This window comes from Globicephala melas, chromosome 6, assembly GCF_963455315.2.
Source record: "Globicephala melas chromosome 6, mGloMel1.2, whole genome shotgun sequence".
Classification (NCBI taxonomy): domain Eukaryota; kingdom Metazoa; phylum Chordata; class Mammalia; order Artiodactyla; family Delphinidae; genus Globicephala; species Globicephala melas.
Window position 1 is genome coordinate 45,031,841 of NC_083319.1, and position 24,373 is coordinate 45,056,213.

A 24,373-nucleotide genomic window follows, 5' to 3' on the forward strand; every position below is an offset into this window, starting at 1 on the left:
CTGCTAGAATCCACCTGCCGACGCAGGGGACTTGGGTTCTAGCCCTACTCCGGGAAGATCCCACATGCTGCAACTAAGGCCGTGTGCCAGAACTACTGAGCCCGCGCGCCTAGAGCCCGTACTCTGCAACAGGAGAAGCCTGCACACCACAACAAAGAGTAGCCCCCCTAGTCGCAACTAGAGAACGCCCACGCACAGCAACAAAGACCCAACGCAGCCGAAAAATAAATAAATAAAATCTACAAAGAATAAATGCTGGAGAGGGTGTGGAGAAAAGGGAACCCTCCTGCACTGTTGGTGGGAATGTAAATTGACACAGCCACAGTATGGAGGTTCCTTAAAAACTAAAAATAGAACTATACCATATGACCCAGCAATCCCACTACTGGGCATATACCCTGAGAAAACCATAATTCAAAACGAGTCATGTACCACAATGTTCATTGCAGCTCTATTTACAATAGCCAGGACATGGAAGCAACCTAAGTGTCCATCGACAGATGAATGGATAAAGAAGATGTGACACATATATACAATGGAATATTACTCAGCCATAAAAAGAAACGAAATTAAGTTATTTGTAGTGAAGTAGATGGACCTAGATTCTGTCATACAGAGTGAAGTAAGTCAGAAAGAGAAAAACAAATACCGTATGCTAACACATATAAATGGAATCTTAAAAAAAAAATGGTTCTGAAGAAGCTGTGGGCAGGACAGGAATAAAGACGCAGACGTAGAGAATGAACTTGAAGACACAGGGAGGGGGAAGGGTAAGCTGGGATGAAGTGAGAGAGTGTCATGAACATATATACACTACCAAATGTAAAATAGCTAGCTAGTGGGAAGCAGCTGCATAGCACAGGGAGGTCAGCTTGGTGCTTTGTGACCACCTAGAGGGGTGGGATAGGGAGGGTGGGAGGGAGATGGAAGAGGGAGGAGATATGGAGATATATGTATATGTAAAGCTGATTCACTTTATTATAAAGCAGAAACTAACACACCATCATAAAGCAATTATATTCCAATAAAGATGTTAAAAAAAAAAAAAAAAGACTCTGCACTGCCAATGCAGTGGCCCTGAGTTCATTCCCTGGTCAGGGAACTAGATCTCATGTGCATGCCGCAACTAAGAAGCCCGCATTCCACAACTAAGACCTGGTGCAACCACATAATAAATAAATAAATATTAAAAGAAATTTTTTTCAATAAAAAAATTAAAAAAATAAAACCTGGCCTTCTGCCTGAACACCTGCAGTCCCTTTTTGTAATAGGAGACACTCACTCTGATATCCAATAAGGGAAATGTTATCCCAATAGAAAAGGAATTCTATTTTCATTTGTAGACATGAATTACGAGGAAAAAAAAATTGTACTCAATTATTATGTTTTGACCTCCATCAGAAAGTTTGTGGAAGTGTTTTCTCTCTTATTGTATAAGTACCTACATAATAATCTTGATTTTGTCTCTTGGCCCGTAAAGCCTCAAAGATTTACTAACTGGCTCATTTCTGAAAGTTTGTCTACCCCGGCCCTAGGGTGAGGAAATAGCATACTTAAAGGGAATTCACTTCCTCTTGCCTCTGGCCAGCAGTGACTGTCTCCTCATTTCAGAAGGAGAGAGAGGCCATCTCTGCCACTTCTCTGCCTTGGGGGTAATGGGTCATCCCTGGGTGACTGAGTCATGCAGGTGACAGGCCACCTGCCTGAGGGGAGCATGAAACTCTGTAGTGTGCCTTGTGGCTCAGCAACTCTTCCATGCCCTTGAAAACAGACCCTCAAGTATGTATGCTTGGCCGTGGGGGCCCCTTTAGTTCACCTGACTTGCTTACAGGCCCGGAGCACTTCCAGCTGTTGGCACGTAGCAGGAGACTGTGGCAGAGAGAAGCCAGTATAGTGTGAAACTTTCCCACAGAATGTGGGTAATCCTAGGGGGGTAACCCAAAGATCACTGACGTCTTTCCCCCTCAGCTGGCCCTTGTAAGTTAGGACTCTTATCTCTTTAGACACCTAAGTGATGTGCTTTCGATTTTTTTTTTTTAATTTTAGGAAGACGTGATTTTCAAAGCTAATTATGAAAACATTTGTCATTGGAATCGGTGGGTGAGTAATTTTGCTACAAACAGCTGATTGAGATACTCAGGATGTCCAAAGGGTGTTTCCATGTGGATGTGGTGGGGGAAGGAGAAGCAGTGAGAAGGATTCCTGAGTCCCAGAAAAGAGAACAGGACACTTGAATTTAAAACAGTGGAGCACTGGCTATGTAAATGCCAACAGGAGATGGGAGAGTTTCCTATAAACAGAAACAGGGGAGTCGGTACACAAAGTTTACCTGCTTTACTGTTTGTTTTCTAAAGCTGACACCAGAGGCAAGGCCTGATCTAATGCTACGTTGGTTCAGGGTGATTTATCGTTCTCCATACGGCTGCTCCTCCAGTGTGACATAGGAGAAAATCTATCATTTCTTGCCAGTTATGCCCAGCTTTGGACATGTGGAATAAGGAATCACCTCACCTCTACCCCTTTTCCCCATACTTTTCATCTTGAGGTAGTCCTTATTTCCCTGGCATGATTATTAATCATTCACCCCTCTCCGTCTCAGAAGTGTCCTAAATTTTATGGTCACCCTACCCATGGTACCAAGAAGTGGGCAATCAAATAAGACAACAGCAACTTAAAAGGACATTATTTGTTTTTTTGTTTTGCTAGTGTATTATGTTCGTCTTTCTTCTGAGTCCTTTCACATTATGTGTAGTCTAGTTAATAAAATATTTAAGGCTATTGAAATTAAAGGTTTATAATTTGGGGGAGATCAATGTATTATTGCATTACATAACTACAATTAATCTAATTAATTAATTAATTAGACTAATTAGATTAATTACTTCTAATTAATCAATTAGAAGTAACATTGAATGAATTAAATGCCAGAACTCTGCCTTGACTTGCTCCCATCTAATCAGAACCAAGTTCAGTTTTTCTCTGCGTTGCTTCTCATCCCTCCTTTCCTTTCCACACTCACTGCCACCATCCTAATTCAAGCCCTCATTCCCTAATTCCAATCTCCTCCTCTCAATCTTCCCTGCATACCTGTGCCAGTTTAATCTTCATACAGAATTTTTAAATTTTCTCTCACCTGATGAACAATATTCAGTGGTTCCCAGTTATTTAAAATGCAGTCTAAATTTCCTGATATATGAAGACCATCCAAAAATAATAAAATGTATTAGCTTCGGGGTGGGTAGATAGGCAGGGTACAGGAAAGATTTGATACAGGAGCTTAGTGGTGTCACCAAAGACTCCGTTTCTCTCTGCCTCTTCTCTGTGTCTTCCTCCTTTTGGATTCATCCTAAAGTTGGCTGCATTTTTTGTCTCAAGGGACTACTAGCAGCTCCTGGGACCTCATGCTTCTCCTTAGCCTGTCACTAGGGGGAAAAAAGTGCTTTGCTTCCCCTAGGTCAAGGGTCTTTGACAGGACCACCTGGGTCACATAGCCACAGTTACTGTGGCAAAAGCGAGGGGATTGCCTTGATTGGTTTAGGCCATTGGGGCCCTTGCTCTGGAGTTGAGAGCAGGATCAATCCCAACCAGACCTTGGAAACAGGGGTGGAACCTGGGGAGGCCACTACCAGGTCCACTACAGAATCCAATCCGACTTCTATTCTGCACGTGTGTGAATAAACTCCCCTCATCTCAATATTCCAGTATAATGCCCTCTGTCTAGAAACCTGTGTCATGCTTTCGTGCCACGTGCATTTGGTTCTATGCATAACTTCCTAAGAAAGCCTCTCTTCATTGTCTCTTCCTCAGCAAGTGTCAGGATTTCATTTTAGTGCTGCTGCTTCTGCAAAGCCCCTGCCACACTCAGCTGCAGTTCCTGCCTTCCTTCCTCCAAACTCACTGTGCTGTATCTCTCCCATGTACTTACCACTTGCTGCCCTATGAACGAAATATTCAGTTGAGACTGCAAGGAATAGTAAAGGTTCTAGAGGATTCAAGTGGCATCCATGAACCTCCTGAAAACTTAATGCATGTGTGAAGATGTTCATTTTTCTGGGGAAAGATTTTATAACTTTCATCAGATTCTCGCAAAGTTCCTTAATGTTAAAAAATGTAAACTCCATGGGTGTTAGAGTTGGACTTTGTATCTCATCTCCATTACTTGCTAGTTGTTACCTTGAGCAAGTTTTATGAGAATACAGCTTTTCAACCCTTAGTTTCCTCAACTGGACAATGGGAAAATTATTATCTACCTTGGGCAAATGGATTGCAGAATGGGTTCTCCACTTGTTGGAGTAATTACAGACAGCCTTTTTAACTTCTTCCTTCCCAAATGCCATGTTCCAAATACAGTGACCTCTCTTCACCTGTCACATAAAAAACAAATGGACTAGGAGTTGTGCATTTATTTGGGTGTTATGAACAAAGGAGCAAGTGGGCCCAAGGAGTCCCCCATTTCCTTCCCTAGACCCTAGGATAGAACATGCTCCTGTCTGGACACTCTGGCCCCAGGGTTGGAGAGCACATGCATGAAGCTGTGAGCCTGCTGGTGCATGGTGGGTATGAGCATGCTGAAGGAGAAGGGTTGAGTCTTAAGGTGTCACCTGACTTGGATGGTGACAGTCTAATTACAGGTCCTAGGCTCAGACTTGTTACATGCTTTTCCCCCTCCCTCATCTTTCTGACCTGGACTGCCTTCTAGCTGGTCCATCTCTATCAAGTCTACAAAAATGGGGTGCTTTTTTCTCATTGGCTCTAGCTAAGTCAGTGAGAAGGGATCTAATTACTGTTGGTTCAATTGCATGATCTTAATTAAAGAGGTAAGTCTAGAAAATGATACATTTTCTAGCCAGGTTGCTCATACTGTAATAAAGTTTTCCCTGTTTACTATGTATTTTAAACCAAAATTCAATAATCTAACTATGGGCATTCAACATGGATTATAGACATTTTCTGTAAAGGGGGAAAAAAATTCTCATAACAGTATTTTCTCAATGCATAGGGTAATACCCACCCACTTTTCCATTTTTAAGGAGATTGCCCATATCCTACCCAATTGTGTGATCTAAGGTTAAACAGAAAAAAAAACAAAAAAACAAAAAAAGTGTGAATCAAGTTTATTCTGTTAATACTTTGTAGGTGTAAGATATTTGGCTAATAATTGAATTATATCCAATAAACAATTTTGATGAATAAGTATTAGTTCCTTTCCCCTTTCTAGATTATAAACCTACTGCAATTCATCTTACCTCGGAATAAGCACAATTCATGTGCAGTCAGAAGTTTTTTGTGCTGTAGGCATTTGGTGGTATGATGAAGTCTTGCTTTCTCTGAGTAGTGGTTTTAAATGCACAAAATAAAATACAGAAATACAAAGGAAACCAGTTATGATAATATAGTTATAAAAATATTTTTAAAAGAAAATTTGTAGCATTATGATACACATGCTTCTTTGTTAACTCACTAAATAACTGTGTCCTGTGGTGAGTCTAAAAGCTGCTGTAAATTTCAAGTAATAGAGTGTCAATGATACTTCCAGATGTCTGCCCCAAGTGCAACATGATATGAAAATACCTGTCTGTGATTTCTGTTGGTGAAAAAGCCACAGGTACTATTAATAATACTGTTGCTTGTGACATATTTTAATTAAAGGAAATGCCAAAATTCTGTTAGAATTTATTGAAAATAAAGATATAATATCTTTCAAGTTCACAAAGATCCTGAATCTGTCCATAGACTCTTTGGAAGTACATAAGCCCCAGGTTTTAAAAAAAAACTCTGAATGACTGAGTGGAGAAGTGCTTCCCCCCCAGCTATGCATGGTTCTGGGTACTGGAAAATTGGATACATACACAGAGGAGTTGGTCAGGGTCGCCATTCTCCTTGATGTCACAGTCCAGCCAGAAGGGACAAGTAACTGACAGGATGTGATAAGCTATAGTGGACCTCCCAACCAGCGCCAAAGTGGAGAGAGATTGGGGAAAAGGAGGCATTCCAAAGGAGGTGAAAAGTCATGATAGGTGGGCTTGTAATAAGCCACTCCTCCATTTTTCTTCACTGTGCATTGAAACAAAATCACAGTGACGACGTGCAGTTTTATATACTTGCACTAAAATGTGCTACTCATATTCTCTGTGTGGCATGTGAACCTTATGAATGTTTCAGCATAGACAAAAATTTCTTTTTCTTCCAATGCAATAGCTGTAATTAAGTCTTAGTATTACGCAGTTCACTTGCCCAATATTAGTTACCTTTCTGCTCCATCCTTTCCAGCTTATTTCTTATCATTTGTTGCATCAGACCTGCTTGAGCCTATGATTTTTGCCAACAAAGTCCTATCTATGAAAGAAATATTTTTTTCTTAGATATTACATATTGTTTTAAATATCCTTTTTCTAAGATCAATTTAAAATGTTTTATGTTCTTGTAATGCATCTTCCTTCTTGGTATTTTCTTACTTTGTTTTCTTTTTTTGTTGTTGTTCAGTGTGACAAATGGTGGGAAGACAACACTGGCTAAGAATTTGCAGAAACGCCTTCCAAACTGCAGTATCATATCTCAGGATAATTTCTTTAAGGTATCTATAAAACTTCTCAGATAATTTATTTAACCAAAAGAAGTCATAGTAGCAAAGTTAATTGAATTACATCCAAAAGCATTTGCTAAGTGATTGTGCTTTTGTAGTGAAGGGAGGCTCAATGCAGTAGTGTTAGTTCTCCACTAGATGGCACACTTATGGGAGCTAATCTTTGATTTTATTTATCCTCACCATCCAAAGCATTTGTTAAAATAAAGGTTTATCAACTCTTCATTCTATGATTGCATTATTTCTGCACTGCACAATTTTTATGGGTACTTTATTATTTTTCCAGCCAGAGTCTGAGATAGAGACAGATGAAAATGGATTTCTTCAGTATGATGGTAAGTAGATGAGCTTACAAAACATTATGCAATAATGTTTGTTTCCTTTTTCAAACCCAAATAACTTTGCTATCTCTGAAGAGAGTCTCAAAATAAGTTTAAATTATGTTGCTGTACTTTAAGCATGCTTTTGTACGGGTTTCTGATTTATGTTCAGCTATTTAAATAAATGAAACCTTTTCTCCACTTTTATAGTTAAAACTGAAAACATTGGAAAATAAATTTTTCTTTTGAAGGTGGTGTAAGGTGGGTCTCTGTTAGTCTACTCCTCTTGCTTGTAGCGAACTTTAGGGCTCTTTATCTTCTGAGCTTACTTTCTCAGTGACCAAGGTACTGAGTCTTTTCACTGCTCAAAAAGAATAGTGAATATTTTTTAGATGGATTCACTTTACCCTCTTGCCCAGTCTAACACTGCTTTGAAGCCAGCGGAGTAAAGTCCATCAGAAAAACATCTATATAGACCTGCAAAGGAATGTCATACTAGTAAACTATATTTAATGGTCTTATCAACATTTATAATTAACAAGATGATCATTGAGTGCTTATGCAAACTAGCAATAGAGAGAGCTCTCTTAAAGAGCCATAAAATTTGTTCTTTATTTTTAACTTTGATAACCTTGGAGGAAAAATGTTGTGTAATCAGTTCTTACAGAAACATGATAGTTTTAAAAGAGGCAAAATCCTTGACTGGCTATCTATTCTTGTGTCTTGAGCTGCAGCTAGGATATTTTTTTCTTCTCTCCTCCTTTTCTAAACGTTATTAAGGAAGATTATTACAAAGTAAGAGTTAAACAAGGAAAAACGGTTTTCAACAATTGACGAAGAATTATTCCTAATCTAAATAAATTCTTACAAACTGATAAGAAAAACACTAATATCCCAATTGAAAAATGTCCAATGATGTGAATAGTTATTCACAGAAGCAAAAGGTTATATGATTAATGAATGTACAATAAAAAGTCAACCTCAAAAGTAGTCAAGGGGGGCTTCCCTGGTGGCGCAGTGGTTGAGAGTCCGCCTGCCGATTCAGGGGACACAGGTTCGTGCCCCGGTCCGGGAGGATCCCACGTGCTGCGGAGCAGCTGGGCCCGTGAGCCATGGCCGCTGAGCCTGCGCATCCGGAGCCTGTGCTCCGCGGCGGGAGAGGCCACAACGGTGAGAGGCCTGCGTAACAGCAAAAAAAAAAGTAGTCAAGGAAATTCTCTGGCGGTCCGGTGATTAGGACTTGGTGCTTTCACTGCCAGCGCCCGGGTTCGATCCCTGGTTGGGGAACTAAGATCTTGCATACTGCACAGTGTGGCCAAATTTTTTTTTAAAATTTGAAAAAGAAAACTAGTCAAAGAATTATAACTTATTTTTTCCTCACTTACCTAATAGACAGATTTTTAAAAGATTAATAATTAGTAATGGCATAGGCCAAATAAAACAAAAACCTTTTCTGGAAAGGAGGTTGAGCACATGTCCTAAAGACAGTAAAATATTCATGCCATGTGTTCAGGTGTCCCACTTCCAGGAATCTGTCTTAAGGAGAAACCTGAACTTTTAGGTAAATGTACAAATTTAAGGTAAGTCAAGGTAATGTTGAAATCTTTGTGATAACTACCAAAACAGTAGTTTTAAAGTATATAGCTATCAGTACTTCCCTGGTGGCACAGTGGTTAAGACCCCACACTTCCAACACAGGGGGCCCGGGTTCGTTCCCTGCTCAGGGAAATAGATCCCACATGCATGCCTCAACTAAGAGTTTGCACACCACAACTAAGGAGCTCACCTGCCGCAACTAAGGAGCCTGCCGCAAATAAATGAAATAAATATTTTTTAAAATAATAACAATAGTAATAAAATAGATAGCTATCACATTTATAAGTAGGTAGAATTATTAAAATATACCTGATAAATGCAAAAGAAGTAAAAAACAGAACTAAAATATCAAAGGATGGTGGAAAAATAGAAGATGATAGTAAAATGATAGCTTAAATCAAACATATCAGTAGCTATATTAAGTTAAATTAACTAAAATGAAATACTCAAAAGTTGTCAGACTGGATTTTTTTAAAAAGTCAACTATAAGCTCCTTATAAGAGATATATTTAAACATTAGGATATAGAAAAGTAAATAGTAAAAGGCTAGAAAAAGATATACCATGCAAATACCTACTGAAAGAAAATTAGTATAACTGTACTAATATCAGACAAAGTAAAATTTAAGGCAAAGAGTATTACTAGAGATAAAGAGAGCTCAATGAATCAATTCAACTGGAATATAAAAAATCTAAAATTTGTATGCACTTAATAATAATGACCTCAAAATACATTAAGCAAAAACTGACAAAACTAAGAGGACAAATAGACAAATCTATAAGTATTGTGGAAGACTTTAATACAATTTTCTCAGTAACTTATGGAACAAAGTCACAAAAATTATGAGTCTAACAGATTTGAACAACACAACAAACTTGACCAAACTGACATATATAGAACATGTACCCAACAACAGCAGAATACACATTTTTTTCTGCAAGAATGCATGGAACATTAACCAAAATGGAAGGCATACACAAGGACATGGAACAAGTCCTAATACATTTCAAGGTATTGAAGTAATATAGAGATATCTTCTAATCACAGAGAACTGAATTAGAAATCAATAGCAAAAGAGTAAATAGTAAATTCCCAAGCGTTTGAAAATTAATCAGTACCTTTTGTCTGATTCTTAAAAACTTTTTCTTATGCAAAATTTTAAACATATACAAAGAAAGGCGGAAAAGTATAATGAACTCTCATGAATTCACCATCCTGTTTTTAAAATGATGAACTCTTGGCCAATTATATTTCATCCATACCCTCACCCTCCTGCTCCTTCTATATTATTTTGAATCAAATTCCAGACATCATCACATTTGATCTGAAGCAAAACACTTCTGTATATCCCATGGGTCACAGAATAAATCACAATGAAAATTAGAAAATATTTTTAACTGAATGATAGTGGAAATACATTAAAACTGATGGTACGTCTGGTTCCAGCCAAGATGGCTTGGCCCCATTCCTTGCTATTCCTCCCTCTTATAACTAAAAACCACGGATGGAATACAACAAAAAGGAAAAACTCTGAAAGATGAAGAGAGAAGACTGACTGGGGGATTTGGATCTTGAGGAATGACATAGCTGTGAGTTTCCTGTTCGATTTTTGTTTTTTGTCTGTCTCTTATATATCTGGAAGGAGGTGACTGGTGATGGAGAAGTGTACAACATGGAACCATCAATAGGTACAACCCAAAATTCCCAAGAAACCTGTTCCCTATAGTCAAAGGACTAGAAAAAGGGTGGCCTAACAGAATAGAAAATTAATTTGTTAATATCCACCTTACTGTAGGCAAACAAAAGGAAAAACCAACTTCCCCTCATGGTGTTAGCAGGGCCTAGTGGAGGGCTAGACTTTTAGACCCATCAGCACCAGCAAGGTATGGTGAGTTGGCTTTCCACATCATCATAGGGATCATATCAGTGGTGCCAAACGGAGCTGAACTTCCACACCTACCTGGCAGCAAAGAGACCGAATAAGGCAGTGTGAGGTGGTGCTAGTTGGCACTCCACTTTCCTTAACCAGGCAGTGTCAACTACTGTCAGCAGGACCCACTTGAGAGCTGAACTTCTATCCTCACTGAGCTGTAATGAAGCCACACCCGCATGCTTTCCTCTCTTCCCCCCACAGTCACCCCCCACCTCAGTATTGGTGAGGCCCAGCAGGCAGCTGAACATCCACCCCACCTGGACTTGCACACTACACCTAAACAGGGACACTGCCTGCAAAAAAAAAGATTAACTAGGATCCAGAGCCTCATAGCAAAATTTCCAGGATGAGACTAAAAATCATTTGTCATATTAAGAACCAGGCAACTTTCAACTTGAATGAGAAAAGACAATTAGACACTAACACTGTGAGGACACAGATGCTGGAATTCTGACAAGGACTTTAAAGCAGTATTCATAAAAAGGCTTCAGTGAGCATTTGTGACCATTCTTTTTTTTTTTTTTTTTTCTGGTACGCGGGCCTCTCACTGTTGTGGCCTCTCCCATTGCGGAGCACAGGCTCTGGATGCACAGGCTCAGCGGCCATGGTTCACGGGCCCAGCCGCTCCGCGGCATGTGGGATCTTCCCAGACCAGGTCACGAACCCGTGTCCCATGCATCGGCAGGTGGACTCTCAACCACTGCACCACCAGGGAAGCCCTGTGACCATTCTTGAATCAAGTGAAAAATTAGAAAGCCTTAACAAAGAGAGAGAAGATGTGAAAAAGAACCAAATAGAAATTTTAGAACTGAAAACTGATACAATAATTGAAATTTTAAAACTCACTGGATGGGTGTAACAGCAGTATAAATATGACAGAGGAAAGAATCAGTGAACTTCAAGACAGAACAATAGAAATTATTCAATCTGAACAAGCAAGAGAAAGTAGACTGAAAAGAAATGAACAGAGGGACTTCCCTGGTGGTGCAGTGGTTAAGAATCCACCTGCCAGTGCAGGTTACAAGGGTTCAATCCTTGGTTCGGGAAGGTCCCACATACCGTGGAGCAGCTAAGTCCGTGTACTACAACTACTGAGCCTGCTCTCTAGAGCCTGCGAGCCACAACTGTTGAGCCCACACGTCACAACTACTGAAGCCCACATGCCCTAGAACCCTCACACTGCAACTACTGAGCCCATGTGCCACAACTACTGAAGCTCACGTACTCTAGGGCCTGCATGCTGCAACTACTGAGCCCATGTGCCACAACTACTGAAGCTCACGTACTCTAGGGCCTGCATGCTGCAACTACTGAAGCCCATGCACCTAGAGCCTGTGCTCTGCAACAAGAGAAGCTACCACAATAAGAATCCTGTGTACCACAATGAATAGTAGCCCCCACTTGCCACAACCAGAGAAAGCCCACATGCAGCAATGAAGACACAAAGCAGGCAAAAAAAAAAAAAAAAAAAGAACAGAAATGTGGGACAATAATGAAAGATCTAACATTTATATCATTGGAAGCTCAGAAGGAGAGGAGGAGTGGTACTGAAAAAGTATTCAGATAAGTAATGATGTAAAACATCTCAAATTTGGCATAAGACATAAACCTACAGATTGAAGAATCTGAGTGATCCTCAAAAAAATTAAATAAGACCGATCAATAAAAAAATAGAGAAGGCACAAATTACATATATCAAAACCAAAAAGGTTAATATCACTACAAATCCTGCAAACATTAAAAAGATGAGGATATTATGAAGAATTTTATGCAAATAAATTTGAAAGCTTAAATGAAATTGACAGTCTTACCAAATGCAAATTAATCAAAACAAACACCAGAAAAAAAGAGAAAATCTTAATAGCTCTATATCTTTTAAATGAATTAATTCATAATTTTAAAACCTTCCACTAAAAAACCTTTAAGAACAGATGGCTCAGTTCAGTCATTCTGGAGTGGGGCTGAGAATTTGCATTTCTAATAAGTTCTCAGATGATGCTGATGCTGCTAGTGTAGATAACATGCTTTGAGAATCACTGTTATAGGGTACTTTTCTAGCATTAACAACTGTAAACTCTAAAAGTATGCACATTTTAGAATTTGAATGTGACATACTTGTATCCTTTGTAAATTCTTTTAATGATTTTCCTCCTCTTATTTATCTGTAAGAGCTCTTTATATATTAAAGATATCCATTCTTTGCCAAATACATTGCAGGTATTTTCACCAGTGTGTCATATCTTTCAAACTAATTTATAAATATTTTGTTATCCAAAAATGTTAAACTTTTATATAGTCAAGGGGGAATAGAAGTTATAAATAAAGCAATGAGTTTATAATTGTCAAAGCTGGTAATGGGGACATGGGAGTTCATTGTACTCTACGCTCTACTTTTGTATATGTTTAAAATTTTCCAGGAGTTTCCTGGTGGTGCAGTGGTTAAGAATCTGCCTGCCAATGCAGGGGACGCAGGTTTGAGCCCTGGTCCGGGAAGATCCCACATGCTGCGGAGCAACTAAGTCTGTGCGCCACAACTACTGAGCCTGCGCTCTAGAGCCCAAGAGCCACAACTACTGAAGCCTGCACGCCTAGAGCCCGTGCTCCGCAACAACAGAAGCCACTGTGATGAGACGCCCACGCACCACAACAGAGTAGTCCCTGCTCGCAGCAGCTAGTGAAAGCCCACGTGCAGCAACAAAGACCCAATGCAGCCAAAAATAAATAAACAGATAAATAAAATTTTCCAGAATGAAAATATATCAAGCATACTACTTTATCAATATTAGAGTTTATATTTTTTGTCTAAAGCATTTGTTAATTTGGTGTTTTTTTAGTCTTAGCTGCGGCGCACAGGCTCTTAGTTGCGGTGCACAGGCTCTGCATTGTGGTGCGTGGGCTTCTCTCTAGTTGTGGCATGTGGGCTCCTCTCTAGTTAGAGCACGTGGACTCAGTAGTTGCGCCACGTTAGCTATCTGGTTGTGGCGCGCAGTCTCTAGAGCGCTCAGACTCAGTTGCCCCGCAGCATGTGGGATCTTAGTTCCCAGACCAGGGATCGAACCCGTGTCCCCTGCATTGGAAGGCAGATTCTTAACCACTGGACCACCAGGAAAGTCCCTAATTAGGTGTTTTGAAGGGTAAATAAAATAGTGTTATTTTATATATTTATAGACCACTGGCTGTACTCATCATAAAAAGCCACAGCGTAAAATTTTGTTGTATTGATTTCATATTTTTGTGTTTGTTTGAAGTGCTTGAAGCACTTAACATGGAGGAAATGATGTCCGCCATTTCCCACTGGATGGAAAGTGCAGCACACCCTCTGGCATCAAGAGACAGGGGAAACACTGAGGAAATTCCCATCTTAATTATCGAAGGTTTCCTTCTCTATAATTACAAGTAAGCATTCCCCACTCTAATATTGACTCTGAATGAATGGGAAAAAAAAACTTTGTGCACTAAATATGCTGTTAATTTAGGCCCCTTGACACTATATGGAATAGAAGCTATTTTCTGACCATTCCGTATGAAGAATGTAGGAGGAGGAGGAGGTAAGTTTTGAAATTGCCTTTGTGGATTGTAATTCAAAAGACAAACTTTAGGAAAAACAAGGAAACAGCATTATTGAGCAATGTGTATGTCATTTTTCAAGCAAGAGAAGCCTCAATTCTTCATACAAAGAGCAAGACCTTTTTCCATAAATGGTCACCCACATGGAGTAATGCAAATTACTTTTCTAAGAAAAGGCTCTTGTACAAGCTCTTTGGCTTATCTTTCCTAAATCCTCATATGAAGCAATCCCATGTTGATTATGGTTTTAAATTAGGGGGCCTGTATTCTGCTACAGCCACAGAGAACACCGATTAGTTTAAAGCTTACGACAACATCTCAGTATCTCTATCATTATTTACATTAACATTTGTCTTTCAATTCTTTTATAAATCACTAGAGGGGGGAAATAATTATGAATGGTAGTGAATTAGAGTTCATTTTTTAGATCAGGGGACTAAATCCATTGGGTGTTGTCTTTGTAACTGGCATTGAGTCTAAAAAGTGTAGTCGTAATCCTGTTTAGACAGTCTCTGAGTGATTTCCCCGTTGTCCATCATTTTACTTTATCAATTGTGTTTATGTCAACGTAAAGTTTCCTACGTATTTTGATAGTACAAGGATCTACGAGCCTCCAGACACCCCAGGGTACTTTGAGGGCCATGTGTGGCCCATGTATCTAAAGCACAGGAAAGAAATGGAGAACATCTCATGGGAAATCGGTAAGTGCCTTTTCTTCCCTCCGCGGAAGCCTTTTTACTTGTCATTGCCTCAAAGTACACAAAAGAAAGGACTTTAGAAGGCATTTTTCTCATATATTAGATTATAAAAGGACACTTTAAGCTAGAACGCTCTGGGCTCCCCCTTTTCCACACTGGCTCTCCTGCCTTCTGTTTCTCTGTGGCTCTTGTGAAAGTTTGTCAACTTCTAGATGGTCATTCATTCAGCAAATATTGATTGAATGCCTTCCATGTACAAGGCACTACCCTGGTGATATCAAGGGAAATAAGGCAGACTCAGTCTCTACTCTTATGAACCAGCATTCTATCAGGAAAATGGATGTTAAATGGATGACGCACAAGATTATCCTTTTTAGCTGTGCTGAGTACTGGGACACTGAGCTTCAGGGGGACCGCACAAGTCTCAGCAATCCGGGAAGGCTTCCTTGAGGAAGCCATATTTAAACCAGATGATAGATATAACTGGACAAAGGGAGGTAACTTGGGGAGATAGAAGGTCACCCCAGATGGTGGGTATGGTACATGAAAAGACCAAGGGGCACCAGAAGGAAGATTGTGGTAGAGAAAGCCAAGGCAAGAGATGATGTTGCTGATACAGGAAGGGTCCAAACCCTGCAAGGCCATAGATCAGTTAAGGACTTAGGTCATTATCCTAAGGAAAGTGGGAAGCCCTGTACAGAGAGGCTTTATACAAGGATATGGTAGATATAAAATTTTTGTTTTAGTAAGATCCCTCTGGCTATGTGAAGGGTAGATGTAGAGGGTGCAATATTGGACATATGTACTCAGAAGAACTGCGTGATAGGATAGACATGGAGGGTCCAGGCCACTGAGGTGGCAAGGACAACAGCTCAGGAATTGGCAGGCATTATTTCAGAAAACAGGAAAAAGTGAAGGAGTCGCAGATTTGTAAGGAGGAATGCGAGTCTGTTTCGCACATAATGAAGTTGAGATGCCTGAGGGACTTAAAGCAGTGATTTAGAAATAAATATCTGGATCTATGGACCTGGGCCAAGAACAGATCCTTGGGATATAGAGTACCACATGGAGAAGATGCAGGAGGCTGGAGAGAGAAGGGTTTTGGATGGGGTAGAGCAATCAAAACTGACGTATCTTTTCAGAATAAAGGGAGTTGCGCATATTGTGAGAAGCCTCGTGGCCTCTTTGGTAGCTACAGAAAGCACACAGGGCCTCCCCATGATCTGGCAGCTGTTATGATCCCTTCTTCAGTCCAGTTCAACCCCTCTTCCCCATCCACAGAGCCTCTCATGACATTCTGGCCACACCACTCCCAACATGGACCATTGGTTGCAGGGATGTCTTCTTACTACCCCTCTCTCTCTCCATCTAAAATGCAAATCCAACCATGCTCCTACCTTGCTTAAATACCTTCAGAGAGTCTCCAGCCCTTCAGTATAAAATCCAAACAGCCAGACCTCAAGGCCACTAAAGACTAAGGCACAGCTCTAAAATCTCATCTCTATACTGTTCCTGCCTCCCCACATTCTAGCCTTTCCAAACTGAGCATCTTTTCCTTAACAGGCAAAGTTCCTCCTACCTCCCTAACCTCTGCAGTTTTCTGACTAGAAGGCCCTTTCTTTCCTTTAACCTACATAACTTCTGCTTTTTATCCCAAACTGACTATGCCAGTTTTGTTAAAAATATATATCTCATGGGCCTGGAGAATTCAGATTCAGTACACATGTGAACTCAGACCCCCTGCATGGTTTAAGAAGCCTCACAGGTGATCCTGATGTATAAGTAAGCTCAAGAACTACTCCCTTAAGTGGTTTCTTTTTCTTTCTTTCTTTCTTTTTTTTTTTTTTGCCATGCTGTGCAGCTTGTGGGAGCTTAGTTCCTGGACCAGGATTGAACCTGGAGTCCTAACCAGTGGACTGCCGGGGAATTCCATAAATGATTGTTTTGAGAAGGGGGGACCTCTTCAGTGCTCCTAAAGTACCATATGCACAGTGCCACTTAACTCTGTTTCTTTCTTTTTAAATTTTCACATCAGCTAGTTTGAATTTTCTCTGCAGTAAATCAAAATTTCTTACCCGTTGTACCTGGCTGTGATATACTTCTCTCTTTAATGGCTATTAATTTCTTTTTAAGTTATGTTCCTGGGTTCTTTGATTAAACCTATTGGTGTTCTCAAGAGATGCCAAGTGCCAGAGTAAGCATCCTGTATTAATAAGCCTGTTAGCATTTAAACTGCTCTCTTTTCCCCCTTCTCAGTTTACCTAGATGGAACAAAATCTGAAGAGGACCTCTTTTCACAAGTGTATGAAGACCTAATGCAAGAACTAGCAAAGCAAAATTGTAAGTATTGTCCAATCAAAGTGGATTGTGAAGGAGCAGCCAGGAGAAATAGTTCATTACATACCCAAGAATGGTATACCAGACAGCTAATGTAGGAGTGATTGTATCTATTCATGCATTGCTTTGAAGATAGTACAGAATCAGACACTCTGAATGGGTCTAGGGACTTGATTACTTTGTGAGGTTTTTTTTAAGGGTGAAAATATTCACCCTTTGTTATATCTCTTAATGATATTTATGTTATTTAGTTTAAAATTTTTAGTAGATGGCTGTTATTTCAATGGGACTGAAATTATCCTTTGAGTCTAGTGAAGTTAAAATGCTGGTGATCTTCTTTTAATATGTATAAAGTTCCCTTTCTCATTTATTCCTCCTAAAGATTTTTCATAAATTCTATTCCCAAAATAAACAAAAATTTTTTTTAATTACTTACTGTTTCTTCAAGGTTTTCATATCAGGCAATACATTTTGCAAGTGACAGAAATCCTCCTAAATCTGGCTTAAGCAGAAATAAAGTACAGGAGTGGCAGTGGCTTCAGGCTCAGCTGTATTAAGGAGCTCATATGGGGTCCTCATGGTTTTGCCTCAATTTCATTTTCTGTTTGGGTATATTTTGAAGTCAGTCTGTCTCCACTGACAGATATGATGTCTTTTGGCCACACCATCCTCCTAGGTCCAACAGCCCCAGTAAAAAGACAGTTTATTCTTTTTCAAGATTGTCTATGAGTTGATAAATGTTGAAGCTGGGTGTTGAGTACAGGGGGTCTATATATTATTCTCACTCGTTTTGCATATGTTTAAAATTCTTTATTTTGAACATTTTTTAAAGCATTTTAGCCCAGTGGAAAAGTCCCAGGAAAGATTTTGATTGGTCCTGCTTGGGTCACATGACTTTTGCTAAACCAGTCACTGTGCCTGAGGAGATGGTTTATTCTGATTGGCTAGGACTGGATCATGTACTCATCTTATAATTGAGTACCTCTCCTAAGACCTCCTGACTTAAGGGGAGAAATTCCCCAAGGGAAAGCAGGACAGGAGGTAGAAACCAGAAGAAGAAAGATGACAAAGTGTGCTGGGAAAACAAAACTATAGATCTAGCTGTTTCATTGGAACTGTTTGAACTAAAAGGGTTTTCATGGCTAACATACAAAATGCAGTCATCAGCTGGCTCAAGAGATGACGTATGAGCCAGTCTGGCAGTGAAGAATATTACATGCTCTTTTGGTGAGAAACAAATCCCCCAGTCCAAATCTCAAAATCTCTCAATAAGAATTAGATTTCCTATGCCCTCAGTAAATTCCTATCTGACTAGCAGTCTAAGCCCAGCCAGGCAGCTCATTGATCCTGACACATTCCCAATTTCAGGATCAGCCCTTCCTGTAGACATGAACCTATTTAAAGAAATTTCAGGACCATATTAAAATTTCTTCCTTTAAGTGGAACTTAAAATCCTTGCCAGGAGCTGATTCACTTTGTTATAAAGCAAAAACTAACACACCATTGTAAAGCAATTATACTCCAATAAAGATGTTTAAAAAAAAAAAAAAATCCTTGCCTGCTCAGGTATGCCTGCTCACCCCTGCCATCTGTTACTCTGATAGGCCTCCCATGATGAAGCTCAGGCACCAGCATAAGTGGATACAGAGTGTAGGGTGAAGACAGGGGCTCAGCCTTTGTAAACGATAGCACCTGAGCCAGAGCCACTTCTCTGAGAGTTATTGGCTTCCTTGCTGACCTTGATAAGATACTTATTGGGTGTTTCAGCAGTTGGACATCTGTACCTTTCCATCCTCTCAATAATGGCTAATGCTTGGGTCCAATTTTCCTTTAATGACCAAGTCACAGGCTGAAGTTTGCCCTTATGATCCACCTGCTGATAAAAGTAAAGGAGCCTCGGGACTTCCCTGGTAGCACAGTGGTTAAGAATCCGCCTGCCAGTGCAGGGGTCGTGGGTTCGATCCCCGTTCTGGGAAGATCCCACATGCCGCGGAGCAACTAAGCCCGTGAGCCTCAACTAAGCCCCTGAGCCGCAAGTGAGCCTGCACTCTAGAGCCCTCATGCCACAACTGCTGAAGACCGCGCGCCTAGGGCCCGTGCTGCGCGACAAGAGAAGCCACCGCAATAAGAAGCCCGCGCACCGCAACAAAGAGTAGCCCCCACTCGCCGCAACTAAATAAATTTATTTATTTATTTATTTATAAAAAAATGAAGGAGCCTTGATCGTGTAGCTCAGGCAAATTGCACCTAATTCCATACCAAGTACCAGCTTGTGCTATCTGGTCCAAGGCCCAAGAATAGCTGGCATGTTTTGATGAGGGCTGAAAGCCCACAGCAAAGTACATTTCTATGTGTGTGACACCCTCCTCTTTCCTTGCCTACATCCTAGAGGCTTGTAAGGAAGTATTCCTTTGTAAGGCTATCTTCCTTGTGTTCAAGATATTGCATAAAGCTTAAAAAGAAAAAAAAAATAATAGCAAAATGTTAGAAAAGACGTAAAATCCAAAGAAGATCAGCTTTTCCTACCTCCAAGATCTATGTTCATTTTTTCCAGTTGCATAAATAAGTTACTGCATTATTTATGACACATCACATTTCCCAGTTCTTTCAACCACAGCACCTGCCAAAGCCAGCCTGGAGGGATCCTCAGCATAGCCTGGTTTAACCCTCAGTACGGGTCTGAGCTAGCCAGGAGACCTTTCCAATGTTTCAGTCGACTACACCTCCAGCTTCTGATAGCATCTCATAAACTGTTTAACTAATTTTCTATTCTAAGCATATAGAATCATAATTGTGATTAAGTAATAATAATGAAAGGCAAACAACAAAGACTGAATTTAATTATTAATGAAACAAATAACCCAGGAGAGTAAGTTTATAAAGTTATATGTTTAATCCTTATTTAAATCCAGACTTTGAGGCAAAATCTAATCATTACCTACTCTCCCTATGACAAGGCAGCCCTAGCTACCAGGAACATTCAAACTCCCTTTAAATAAAATGTTTATTTTCATCTCATTATAAAAACATAATAATTTTTTTAAATTTTTAATCTTTTAGAGAGAAAATAATCACCTATATTCCCACCAATCATCACTGTTAACATTTTGATAAGTACATATCCCATGTTTTTGCTATTCCCATCAGTCTTTCATATGGTTACATGGTTTACATAGTTAATTGCCATGCTTACTTTTGTTTTTAAATTAGTATTTAATATTTAATAAGCTTTATAGAGTCCATTATGTAATGAAACTGAATAAGACTGAATAGTTCTCCCAGTTGAAGGATTCAAGGCTGAGTTCTGTTTTGCTCGTTAAAAGTAAATTATAAGACCTGACAGTGACATCTTACTACAGAAGAAAGATGTCAAATCAAAGGAACAAACATTGTAAAATAAAAATTTAATAAAATGAATTTGGGATATTTTTCTATATTGAATTTAAAATAGTTTCCAGTTACAAAGTAATAGTAGTATAATTATATAGTATAATATCCAAATTAACAAAATTATTGAACCATTTCCCAATTGTTGGATATTTTGTGTTGTTAGAAAGCTTTTTACATTGACAAATAACATGCGGTAAAAATATCTGCACAAATTACTGGTTTTCTTCTTCTTGAATTAAAATTTTTCAGAAGTAGCACTTGCTTGGTCAAAGAGTATCATCATTTTTATATTTTACATGCTTCAAAGATTAAATAGTATCCTAAAATAGGTGTGCTTTTCCAGCATGAGATATGTAATAAGAATGCGGTAGGCTTATCACTGAGTTTCTAAGCCAAAGTCACTAAGTATTCAGCAAGACTTCCTTACTTTAAATAAATAAAAAATATTAAAAAAATAAAGATTGACGGTAAGAATACTTCTTTCCTCAAACCAAGGATAACATTCCAAAACAAGAATTCTACTGTACCAGCCACCTTTTGTGTTTTTCTTCTAGTTCTCAAATTATTTCATTCTTTGAAGTCAAGGATTATTATATCAATTGCAGATGATATTGGATATCTGATAGCTGAAAATAGGCTTAAATTTAACACAAGGATTAAATGAATGAGACTTGGACTCTATTTAGTTCTTTACAGAAAACCAGCATTTCTTGCCCCACAATCCCTGTAATCTTAACATCCTTAGATGTTAGTGTGAAGATTTAATAAAATGACTATTGGAATTCTCCATTAATTTCTTTTCTATTTATCATTATTCCCCAGGTCTGCAAGTGACAGCGTAGAGTTGGAATGCACTGAATCCTTCCTGGAGTGAATTAGGACATTCAAAGGAAGCTATGCAAGAACCTTAACCAAGATACAATGTGTACTTTGGTATGATGACAGCCTGTTGTTTTGTTTATTTGTTTCTCTGTTTGTTCTATCACACATGATTTCCTTAACACATGGAAAAGTGAGTAGTTATCCATGACAATGGACAGGAATTTACTTTAACTTTGTTCTCACTCCAGGAAGTACAAGACACAGCATAGCTCACAAAGAGTGAGTCAGTTTCTCTAGACCAGTGATTGTCAAACTCTTCTGAATGGGACCCGGAGTAAGGAATAAGATATAGATCACAATCCAGTATATATGTAATCTATTGATGTGTGTGTTTGTGTGTATGTATCTATATGTGTTGCGTGTATCATATCAAGAATTATAAAATATTTACCTCACATACAATGTACTCTTGATATTTCTCTATTTTTAATTTTTTAAAAATATTGGTTACCATCCCATACCAATGCCCACCTCCTGCAAATAAAGGGATTACCAGGAGTAGTAATATTGGTAATCATATTGAATAATCAACAATTTGCCTTTTTTGTGTTTTGTGTTTTGTCCTTGTTGCCGCTGTTACTGTTTTTTTTATATGCGTCTGAAACCACTGAATCATTTGTGTCACTTATGTTGAGACTTTGTTACAAATAAGGTTTTTATGTGCATGTTTTATTTTGTTTTTGTCAAACCGTTGGTCTAAAATAGCAGAAATAAGTTACAGTTACTTCAGTGATATGTAATACAGGGGAGCTTTCATTGAAAAACACAACGGGAGATCTGTATAATCATATCATTTCTTTGAGGCCTCATTCAATGCTGGAAGTTAAATTAGTGATCAACTTGTTATTTATTAATAATAGATAGATTGCTCACACCCTCTCAGTCCTTACAAATATAAAATATATTCTTACATTAACTTTAAACATTCTCTACAGACTCATCTGATCAGCACTCAGAACTTAGAAATTTGTAACTAGCTTACACTCACCCATGACTAGGGGGTTTTTTGGTCACACACACTGAAAAAAAAAAAATCTGGGCCCAAATTAAGTTCATCCTTTTAATAGCTATATGTCTTTGATCAAACCATTTAAAGTCTATACTTCCTCTTTATAAGAAGGGCATATCAACAGTGCTTAGTGTGGGTTTAGTGGAGAGTAAGGATAAAGTTCACAATCCTTCATATGGCCCCCAAGACATTCCCTGATCTAGCTTATGAGTGCCTCTCTACCCTCATTTCCAGTCACTCAACCCACTGCTGTTCAGCCATTGGGACCTCCTCTCCTCAAACTTACCAGGACCCTTCCTGCTTCACAGCGGGCTCATGTGCTGCTCCCGATACTTAGAGCAAACTTCTGCAACCCTTCCCTCCAATTAGTCTGCTAACTCCTCCTCCTTCAGAAGATGCTGCTTCTCAGAGGATTCCCTCCTCCTTGCCCCGCCCTCATAGGTGCTCTCAAAGTTCTACTTTTCCTTCAAAGCGTTAATCACAATTGTAGTTATACTGCTGCTTACAGAATCACTCATTTAGTGGCTGTCTCTCCAGCTAGACTGCAAGCTGCTTGAAGGCAGGACCTACCTCTGTGACTTAATTACAAACACACCCCTGCTAACTAGCACAGTGTCTGGCACATAATGAACACAATAAACGTTGGGTACTTGTTATAAATTACTACTATGTCAGGAATGAGTTCACATGCAAGCAACGTGTTACTTGACTAATACTAGCTTATTGGGGTTTATTATTTTTACATAACCAAGAATTATGGGTTAGAGTTAGAGTTAGGGTTAGGGTTAGCATTGTCAGATTTAGGGGGAAAAAAACAAAAAGAAAATTAGAGGGCATACAGTTAAATTTGAATTTCAGATAAACTATAAATAACATTTTAGGGTAAGTCCCAAATATTACATATTGAAGACCTGTTTTTCTGAAATTTAGCACCTTGAAAGTGTTATGGAAAAGCCAGGGTCTTTCATCCTTGCCTTCGGAGCTACCCCAGGAGGTCACAGGAAGGCAGCAGAAGCTCCCCGCACATTGTCAATTATAAAGGCAGGAAGCTGGGTAGAGGACGCACAGCCAGCCGCAGGCCTTCCAGAGTCACCCAGCAGTGACCCCAACAGCCAGAACTGCCTCCATGGCCACTTCTCACTGAAAGAGAGGCTGGGAAGAGGCGTTCTGAGAGGTTTGAGCTCATTGTGTTTCATTGTCTGGGGATGTTGCCACGGGAAAGAAAAAGCTTTTACTAAGGAAGGAGGAGAAAATAGGTAAGCAACACCAAGTATTAGCACAACCTTTTCTCTGCTTATCCTCCCTGGCTCTGATTTTAGCAAGCTTAGATAGATGTAATTTGTGTTATCAAAACAAGAGGTTGTTTTTTTTTTTTAGTGTAAAAGTCTAGATATGACTTTTCAAACTTTATTTTTTCCAAGAATTTCTGAAATACCATCCCCCACAGAGGGCGATTGTTGATTGAGAAGCATCATACTTGACGGTCATTTCCCCCCATTTCAGCATGTGAAAACAGGTCAGAGAAAGACTCTTTATCTTGAGAAAAAAAAAACACACTTTAACAAACATTAAAAATGTAAACGATCAGGGCTTCCCTGGTGGTACAGTGGTTGAGAGTCCGCCTGCCGCTTCAGGGGACACTGGTTCGTGCCCCGGTCCGGGAAGATCCCACATGCCGTGGAGCGGCTGGGCCCGTGAGCCATGGCAGCTGAGCCTGCGCGCCTGGAGCCTGTGCTCTGCAATGGGAGAGACCACAACAGTGAGAGGCCCGCGTACTGAAAAAAAAAAAAAAAAGTAAACGTTCAAACGGGGAAGAAGTAAACATTTTTGCTTACTACTATGAGTGAGAAATAAATCAGGAATTTGAAATAAAGAATACTAGTGCTTCATTTCCAGTGTATGCTTTCACATTTAGTTACTCTTATCAAAGCAGTTAATGGGATAGATATCTGTTTAGAAAGACACATGCTCTTTATTTATTGAAAAGGAGCAAATCTGCTGAAGACTTCACCTTCTATGTATAAATAACCTCAATCCCTTTAGGATGAATTTGCTGTA

At 39.3% G+C, this 24,373-nt stretch overlaps 1 protein-coding gene across 4 annotated transcripts in view; it reads left to right on the plus strand.

The window, feature by feature from the left end:
- NMRK1 (nicotinamide riboside kinase 1) overlaps positions 1–24,080 on the plus strand; it is a 34,829-nt gene extending 10,749 nt beyond the window's left edge. For 3 of the 4 annotated variants that reach the window (XM_060300838.1, XM_030876989.2, XM_030876988.2), the window contains 8 exons: positions 2,047–2,100; positions 6,484–6,574; positions 6,870–6,918; positions 13,681–13,828; positions 13,909–13,980; positions 14,594–14,700; positions 16,954–17,037; positions 21,247–24,080. In XM_060300838.1, coding sequence (XP_060156821.1) covers positions 2,072–2,100; positions 6,484–6,574; positions 6,870–6,918; positions 13,681–13,828; positions 13,909–13,980; positions 14,594–14,700; positions 16,954–17,037; positions 21,247–21,266 — 600 coding nt within the window. In that variant the 5' untranslated portion in view covers positions 2,047–2,071 and the 3' untranslated portion in view covers positions 21,267–24,080. The remainder of the gene's footprint in view (positions 1–2,046; positions 2,101–6,483; positions 6,575–6,869; positions 6,919–13,680; positions 13,829–13,908; positions 13,981–14,593; positions 14,701–16,953; positions 17,038–21,246) is intronic. The other variant, XM_030876991.2, reaches the window with a different exon arrangement.
- The last annotated feature ends 293 nt before the right edge of the window (positions 24,081–24,373 follow it).